The sequence below is a fragment of the Galendromus occidentalis genome, unplaced genomic scaffold, assembly GCF_000255335.2.
Source record: "Galendromus occidentalis unplaced genomic scaffold, Mocc_1.1 scf7180000075756, whole genome shotgun sequence".
NCBI classification, from domain to species: Eukaryota; Metazoa; Arthropoda; class Arachnida; order Mesostigmata; family Phytoseiidae; genus Galendromus; species Galendromus occidentalis.
Window position 1 is genome coordinate 164,343 of NW_003803746.1, and position 9,293 is coordinate 173,635.

Here is a 9,293-nt window from a genome sequence, read left to right on the forward strand (position 1 = left end):
TGGACACTTGTCTTCAGTGTGCTGTTCTCGCAGAACGAACAAAGGATTTCTAATCAGTTTCTCTGCGACGTGCTCCAGCTGCATTGTGCCTGTGGTGGTTTTCGTGACTGGACACAACAACGCGAGCCGTAATCCGAACAACTCATCGACATGGTCCTGTCGTCACTCGCAAAAATGTTTCCCCTAATTGCAGTATTCCTCTGCGCTGTCTGTTTGTGGGCCACCGAAACAGAATCTGCGGCAGTACCGATGGGTTACCAACAGAGGAACGCGCAACCCGAAAGTTTTTGGCGTTCCCCGTGCGGCGCCAGCACCATCGGTCCTCTGGCAGAGACTCCAGACTGGGGGAAACTCCACAACCTTCTCAGTGAGATCAGCATGCGTGCCGAAATGACAAGCCGGGAAGCGGAACAGAAGAAGAAACAATTCGTGAGTATTAACCCTTCTCTCAAATATTTTCATTCATCTCCTTCTCCATCCTGTCAGTGCCTCCACTTAGAGCATGAACTCCTGGTGTCGTTGCTTTTTTCGTGAACTCAGTGGGAATCTCCCACGATTTTCTCTTGACGTATCGTCCGTATTTACGGAAGGAGCATACTATGCTTTCGGTTCTACCCCGGATCTCAATCAATTAAGCAGCGCAGATTGTAATCGACAACAACAGGTGAATTCGAGTCGATCTTTGGGATCGATCTCGTGGTCCTTTATGCCCGAAATCCAAATTTTGACAGCGCGAACGATCGAAGCCCCCTCGAGTCTATCCAATTACAGTATCGTTCCCATCTTTTCTTGTGTGCAGTTGTCGTTCCTCTGCTTGGCGATGGACGCCTTTATCGCCGACTCCGATCGGAATACCAAGTGCAACAGCCCCTCGGCTGGAAGGAGATCGTTGACAGAGGCAAATTTTGATTTCTTCGAAATCGCCGATCTTTCACGTGAGGAGACGGCGATTTTGTGCGCACACTTCAGTCAGCGCTCGCTCTTGATTCCTCGCGCTAGCCGACATGCCCGCTAGCTTGCTCACTCGCTCTTCTCGCCGGCTGGCTGGCTGGCTGATTGCTCGTCCGCGATGGTGTCGAAGTCGGGACCTCGAAACGAACACCTCGGCCAGCAAATCTTGCGGCCTGTACGAGCCGAGCGACCGAAGAACGGACGAATGGGCGAACACGGACAACCGAGCAAGCAAGCAAGCAAACGGCATTCTAAGAAAAGTCAGGACGAACTGAGCAGGGGACGCAGCGGAGATACTTTCGTTATGACTTTCTACTATGTGTGACTTTGTCGTTCTGAGACTTCGCTCCTTGCTGCGCGCGAGATCCTCCATGGCTTTGGCTGCCGTTTGAGTTTCTCTGACCATTCGTTCCTCTGCTTGTCACTCCGACCGGAGCAAGGGTGCCCACTCATTTGGCTCGAATCGTCGTCGTCGTCGTTGTTGTCGGTGGCGTTGTCGTCAACGTCGTCGTCACGGGCGGCGCAGAAGTCCATCCGTGCCGGAGTCGTCTCCGAGTTGTGGCGGCCGCGGTGGAAAAAGGGATTCGGCCCACTTGCATTTCCAAGAAGTCGTCTGCGTTGTGTTCGGGGTGACATCGGTCCATTTAACTTCAGGGCCACCCCACCAAGCGCTTGCACGCAGCGAGCCGTCATTGGACTTTTCGCAAGTGTGAGCCATACATATAGTCAGTCAGTCGGTCACCCAGTCAGTCAGCCGGCGTGTCGCTCGGTGAGCGTGCCGGCGTGCGGACGAACGTATTGACTCCCTTTCCCGCTCCGTACGGCCAGCCGGTGGCGTGCCAAGCACATGGAGGCCATTCACGCGGAGGAGGGAAAAGAGTACGGGGAAGCCCCGTGTCCTTGCATTACCTAGAAACTCATCGATCTCTCTCTCTTGTTCGCATTACGTGGCTCTCTACCTGGTCCAGGGAGCACTGGAGGACGCTCACTGTTTCAAGGAATGCCTGTTCCTCGGAACTCAAACCGAGCTTCGATGCCTATCCGAAAACGTCAAATCCACGGCCAAACTGTCTCGAGCCCTCGAGAATTTCGACGAATCGCCCGGCTCGTTCATCCGCTCGCCACGGCAATGGCCGTCCACCTGGAATGCTATTGCAGTAACGATGAGGCTGTGTATTCGAGGCGATCGATACAAGTGGATGTTCGTCCGTGTCCTCGTCCGACACATTCTGAGTCGGTCACATAGTCAGTCACTTGGTTGGTCGGTCGGTCCGTCGAGCGGGTGAACGGTCGGTCGGTCATACGGTCGTTCATATGGTCGGTCGTACGGTCGGTCATACGGTCGGTCATACGGTCGGTCATACGGTCGGTCATACGGTCGGTCCGTCGGTCGTGTCGTCGGTCATTTCGTCGGTCGGTCATACGATCGGTCGGTCAACGGTCGGTCGGTCATACGATCGGTCGGTCAACGGTCAATCGGTCATACGGTCGGTCATACGGTCGGTCATACGGACGGTCATACGGTCGGTCATACGGTCGGTCATATGGTCGGTCCGTCGGTCGTGCCGTCGGTCATTTCGTCGGTCCGTCATACGATCGGTCGGTCAACGGTCGGTCTGTCATACGGTCGTTCATACGGTCGGTCGGTCATATGGTCGGTCGGTCCTTCGGTCGGTCTGTCGGTCCTTCGGTCGGTCTGTCGGTCCTTCGAGCGGTTGGACGGGCAAGGTCTACGATAGAATTTCAGAGGGTTCATTTTGTTCTTTTAGAGTATTTCGTAACTAGCAACAAATTGAATCGCTCCTACGCCCCGACGGACGACGGCCGATCGACCGGCTGGCCGGTGGCGTCCGTACTGGCCAGCCGTAATTTGGGGCGCTTGCTTCAATCTCTCGATACTCCGGCTGCGCGTATTGGGTCGCTCAGGGTCAAACGGGTTCATTTTGAGGCGGTCTCAGTTCTTAATCATGAAACTAGAACAGGAAAATCTTCGTCGGCGCGGTATCAGTTCCGATTCGTTAGGAGAGCGAGAGCCGGTCGACAACAATGACGGTTTCGGATCCGCGAAAGGCAGTAGCTTCTACCCAGCGGCTGATCTATCCGTTTCTAACGTGACTCGTTCCGATCTACTTGCAGTTGGAAGGAACCTACAATGACTCATTATACGAGGATATATACCGGTCGACCCGACACAACTGGCTTCCCAGACCACCTAGGGAATCCGAATACGAGGACGATTTCAACAACACCAACGTAAGTATCCGAACCCGCACGCGCGAATATAGGCAAAACACGTTCGCTCAGACAGTGGTCAGACGAACGTGGCATCCCGTGCTCACTTTTTTTTCCTGTGCGATTTTTTTTCCGCATTATTTTCTTCGTCTTCTCCCTCTGCCTTTCGGTCGATGGTTGGTGGCACATAGTGACCGTGCTTGTGATGGCGTTTCCTCTCGTTGTCCTGTCTGTCGGGATGATAATAATAATCAGATCGTGCCGGTGGTGCTGGTGGCACCGGCTGCTGTAGTTCGTAGTGTACTGACCGGGCACTCGACGAAATCCTAGCGGAAAGACGAAGAAAGAAAGTATAACAAATGGCGGCCAATATCTCAGCCGCGAAAGAGCTTGAGGCGCGTGAATCTAACAACGGTGTTGTTGTTCCTCTACAGATCGAAACGGCGTTCCGAAGGGTATACGGATACCTTCAGCACTACGCGGTGGGTCTTGAGCAGGCTACGTTGGACCAAGTGTTCGCTCACGAAGGGAAATTCGCCAATCTTTTTCGCGAAATCCAATACTCTCTCCGACTTTTCCTATGCGACTTCGACATGAGCATCAGCCTACTCAGGATCAAGAAAGATCCGGATGTCCTGCGGGATGTCATGTCGGTCGAGCAGCGCAAGCCGATCGGGGAACACAAGATCACCCTGCGCGACTACATGATCCTCCGCGACTACATCGACATGGTCAGCTACGTGAGCAAGCTCTTCGCCTTCTTGGCCAAGCATCCAGAGAAGAGCCCCGCTCTCGTACTACGGGAAACGCCAGTAGATGAAGGCTCGGCATTCTCAAGTCTGCTTTGAGCAACTCGCTCATCCTCCCACCGAACTCTAGTCATGTATAGTTCACATAGAAGATCTTCTCACCAATTATTGAAGCAACTTCCATCGAGAGCTGCCATATCCGCCGGACTTAGAATTTTATTCGACGGCAGAGGTCACGGAAACCTCGACGAACAGCGATTTCTCCATTCTCCTCGGGGAATGATACTCCGCCGTAGGTGAATCTCTGAAATCCCACCGTTCAACTTCATGACGACGACAAGGACCAACAGCGTCGTAAACTTCCAAATGTCAACACACTCAGCCCGCATAGTCTCGTCATGCAGCGGATCTCTGGAAACGTTGGCCAATCGTGTGACGCGAGAATCAAAATTTTTGCGATCCGGATTCGATAGGAACTACGCTATCGAACTGGGAGCCCATCGCCAGATCTGACGGGATGCTTTTCGGCGACTGATTCACGAACCTCAGGACATCATCAGGAAATCGCCGATTATCGTGCTCACCCCATTCTGGGTCGGTGTGTGTAAACCACTCTAGAGTTTCAAATTACTCCGCGTCATGTAAACAATCAGTATCAAGGACAACAGCATTTTCCGTAGTCTTGCGGAATCCAACTAGACTATCCCTTTCCGCAGAGGAGATGCGAGAAAAAAACCTGGCACCTCGGGGTGTCAGAGCGACTAGCGCGGAAAAATTAGGTACTTCTCCACACACGTAGGTAGCAGATGATCCAACTCACGATTGTAGACAGGGGGAGAGAAAATTGATCCGAGTGACTCCTTGAGCATGGACTTCATCGGTGAGAAAGACGGCGAATGGGACGGAAAGGTCGGGTGGTTCGAATCGCCGACTCCGCGAGCGACCGGGAATTCTGAATTTCGTATTGATGTGCTACCGGAAGGACGATGATAGAAGCAGGAACACGAGGTAGCTTGTGTAGGTGCGTGGCTTCATCATGACAGACATTTCCCCCTATATGTATATACAGAGGAGATCCCTGATGATCATAGTAATTTATTCTGGACCTATAATTTATTCCCGGGAAATGACGTGTGTCAAAGAGTCAGTATTGTTTTAACCTAATTTAGGACATAAAGGAAAGGTCGGAAAAAAGGATGCTGGAATAGCACGGTTAAAAGGGAGGGCGGGGGGATATTCAAGTTGAGCAAGCTTCACCCAAAGGGGAATGTCGACTGAAAACGCGCGGTACAGAGGAGGACCTGCCGATGTCGGAGCCAAGCGACAAGAGAGGTAAACTTTTTGATCTCGACTCCTATGATTTTCAATGAAAACTGTCAAATTTCTGAGTTTGTGAGAATGAGTACATGAGGGGAGTGCGTATATTGGGCGCTGGCGACGACAGATGCAGCGAAGACCCTGAAATATATTTTTGTACAGTTTGAATGTAAATTGTAAATAAACAGAACGATAGCAATTGTGTATGAAAAGCTATATGTTTTCTTGAATCTCCATCAATCCGCATCATAGGGCTATTATGTATGAGAATATTTGGCACGGGGCGGAGAGTTAGGGAAGCCACAATGGTCTCCGTCAGAAAACAGTGCAGAGAACGAGAGGGGTAAATTCTCCCCGAGAACCATCGGGTCGCTCCGGTGATTGTCACCGAGCTTTCTGCTGTGCGAATCCTTGCTTGCACGGAACGGGAAACTGCAATGGAGACTCTGGGCGGAGAATTCTCGTGCGACAGGTCTCGGTACGAATAATACCTTCTCAATAGCCGTGGCCGACACTCCAGGTTTCGATCGAGTCCTCCCGGCTCCTCCTAAGATAGTGAACGGCTCCCGCTCATCCTGCGTCAATGCGGAATCCGAACTACCCCATAGAGGTTCGCTGGGATGAATGAGGAATTTCAGCCTCTCGGATGTCGTGTAGAGGACAAGTCCAGAGCAACAACACTGATCTGAAGCGTCCGCGCAATTGGCAATCACTGAACCTCAGCCAGAAAGTGAATCTGAGCGACTTCTAGAATCCCGGTCGGCGACTTGCTATCGAGAGCCCGTCCGCGAATCGAAGGTAAAGACAATCTTTCAGGAAGATTTTCTGCGCTTCACTTGCTTTTGCGCCGAAAAACAACACTTCATTCTGCCGTCAGAGTCAAGCAGCGGCGCACCTTCCGCAAAAATAAAAATCTCGGAATCGAGTCATCAGGACCGACGTCGCGGAGTGCGATTGGCTGATGGAAACAGTAGACGAAAAGTCGCATCTTCGATGTTCAGCTCCGCCTCAATAGCCAATGTTGACGATGAGTTTGTCGGTCGAGGCACCGAAATATAAGGTGAACGCATGCCAAGTGAGAGCCGCACTGATTTCAGATCGGGAAGGTCGTCTTAACGGACAGCCAACAATCCCGTCAGTCACTCAGTCGGTCGGTCGGTCGGTCAGATGTCGGCTCGGTCGATCGTTGAGGCTGGTGAGCGGGCGGGCGGGCGGGCAGGCAGGCGACGGCACTAGCTTAGTATACCGCCGTAAAAATCACACTTAATGACAACAACTGATGCTAAGACCAAGAAATTCAGGGGGAAGTGAGCTCCGTATCCCGCTGACTGTGGCCTGCTTCGGACTTCGGAGAAACTGTTCTGATTCTTTTTTTCCTCGTTTTCTTCTGCTGTCAACCATTCGCCACGGTATTCTCAAGTACACCTCTCCGTCTTCTAAATACCATTTTGGCGTTATCTGCCGCTTCCGCGGCTCCAATATCAAGTTGACGATTTCAACATCTCCACAATTTTCCATGCCGAACGCTTCATTGCTCGTCGTGCATCACTCGTCGGTGAAGAACCTCCTTACATTTGCAACAACGCATCTTTCCACCTCGATAAGCTTTAACAGACTCCGACGTCGTCGATTGACGGCTTCGGAAAGGTCTCGTCCTTCTCGGTGCGGCGAGTCGAAGCGTTGAGATGTCCATCGTCGGTAAACTCCCATTGAGCCCGGCGATTACAATGCCCGGCGAAGGCATTCGATCCCGTAAAGTGAGTTGCGCGCGCCTGACGTCACCGATGACTTCGTGCAGTCAACACGTCGAGCGAGTCAAGCGAGCTTCGTCATCCTTTGAACATGCTGCTGGGAAATCCTCAGCACTGAAGCCGGATGCTACGATGTGACCTCACGATACGTCTTCGATCTCGAGTGAAACTGAACAATCGCATGGGCCATCGGCGATTTAGCGTCAATCACCACTCCTTCGCGACGTACGTAACGCTGAGACACGATCTGAACGGCACCGCTATCCGGACGGCCGCTATCCACACAGCATCGCATTCTGAACGAGTCCTTATGAGGACGACATTCATTGCGCTACGGTGCATCGGCACCAGACTCCTCGTTTTCAGGAAGCACTAATCCTCCAATGAGCTCGGCATGGATCACCTTTGCGCACTTTGCATTGTTCACATTCCACGAGCCTCATCCGTAATTTATCATTCGATTTCCCCAACTTAAATTCTAATCGTATGTTCAGCCTGTAAAGACACTGAGAGTATCCGCGGTCTCCTGATTCACGATTGCGTTTTATTTACCATGAATGATTCATAATTTATTCGATCAATCAATCAATCGATTGATTGATCAATCAATCAACCCGTCCTAGAAATGTACGCGCAGCGATCCAGATGCGCTCGGACTAGGAAAGTCTTTCTCCCACGTTCAAGTCAATCATATTACGCGAAGAACGTCGAGCTCGCGATGCATGTACAAGAAATCGCGACAAGACTTTAAACTCTCCACTTTTCGATCAATGAATATCCTCATGACGTAGACGGAGAAAGAACGACAAACTTCCAGTGTATTGATTGCTGGGATAGCGGTTCACGGTAGAGCATCGCGGAACCTTCTGAATCCGCAGCTGCAAGGAACCTAGAAGACTGGAGTAAACAGTCCGATCAATTCGGAAAATCCAACTTTTTCGACCTCGGACTTCCCCGAGCAGTTTGCGGGTGATCTTTCGAGCCGACCTTAGTTCCCCGAGTCTCCCGGACCTTGAAGGTTCGATCTGCCTTCGGAATAGGAAAAACGGAGGCATGAAACTGGAAACTCCGTCAGAAAAACCATAGGGAATTACATTCATATGTATTCATTTGGCACGGCTCACTGGGATCGACGCGAAGCGTCTACAGACGTCATCGTTCCATGACGATTCGAAACAACGAGTCATTTCTCTGCGAGAGCACTTCAGACACTAAACCAGCACGTGCGAGTGTTAAACTGCAAAGAACGCGGAAAAATCGGACATGAAAAAAATCGATCGAAGATCCCCCGATGCTCCGTGATATTACGCCGGCTCTCTCGAGAGTACTGGACTCGAAAGTACTGAGTCGCTGGATCGAGAACGATCCGATAGCTTCAGTTGTATAAACCTGTTCCGGTAGTTCATCGTCGCTACCGACGTCCAGTCGATGAAGGTTAGAAACTCGATGAAATATGATGACGACTTTATCGTGTCAAAATACTGTCCGAATTCCATCGGATATTTCCGAGCAAAGCAGGAAGAGTTATTGGGGCTCGCCCACCCTTTGGTTGCTCCGCGTTTCGGGTAGAGATCCGTCGATTCCCTGTCACTTGCGAGGCTCCGATTCCAGCGACTTTAGGCTTCAGTGAAGATGACCCATTGTGGGAATTCTGCGAAATATTCAGTCGCGATGCTTTGAATTCATAGACATGGATTGATTGGCCGACTGATCGAGATATCGATTCGAAGATCCCTCCAGAGTTCCTGATGGGGAACAAATCAGAGGCCCGATCATACAGAGCTTCAGAAACATTTGGAATGGGCTCGAAAGACTCACGTACGCACAGGCTCTCGGCGACTCCGCTCGTTGGATGATTCAGATTCGTTGCCCATCGTGCCGTGGTACGCGTTTCAAAATAGAGGGTTGTCCTGTTCATGAACCCTTCGCTGACCTGCGGACACACCTTTAAAGTTTTCTCGAGATCCCGCATGGTTCTCCTGGAGAAGAAATGCTCCCGAAATGAATCCCTTCGACCACTCAGTCGAACCATCCGAGTTTATTTCTTCCCCGCAGCTCATCCATGGATGCGTGCGTCATACGGGGAATCGGTTCTTCTGAAATGGGGCATTTGCTTGAGTTCAGAATCACCAGAAAGAATATTGTAGTGATTGCGCCCAACGTCACTGAAGAGTTTCGTAGTATAGGAACGGCTCGTTCAACATCGACATCAACAGCTGAAAACGCCTGATTTCAGTTCGATTTGTCTGTCTTGCCCGTTTCGGTAATCGAGCGTCTCGCGACTGAACCGTGG

The 9,293-nt window shown here is 51.3% G+C and overlaps 1 protein-coding gene across 1 annotated transcript; it reads left to right on the forward strand.

The window, feature by feature from the left end:
* The first annotated feature begins 249 nt into the window (after positions 1-249).
* LOC108864931 (uncharacterized) lies at positions 250-4,031 on the forward strand. Its single transcript, XM_018641432.1, has 3 exons — positions 250-429; positions 3,088-3,204; positions 3,618-4,031. The coding sequence occupies exons 1-3, from the start codon at positions 250-252 to the stop codon at positions 4,029-4,031; spliced, it is 711 nt and encodes a 236-aa protein (XP_018496948.1).
* The last annotated feature ends 5,262 nt before the right edge of the window (positions 4,032-9,293 follow it).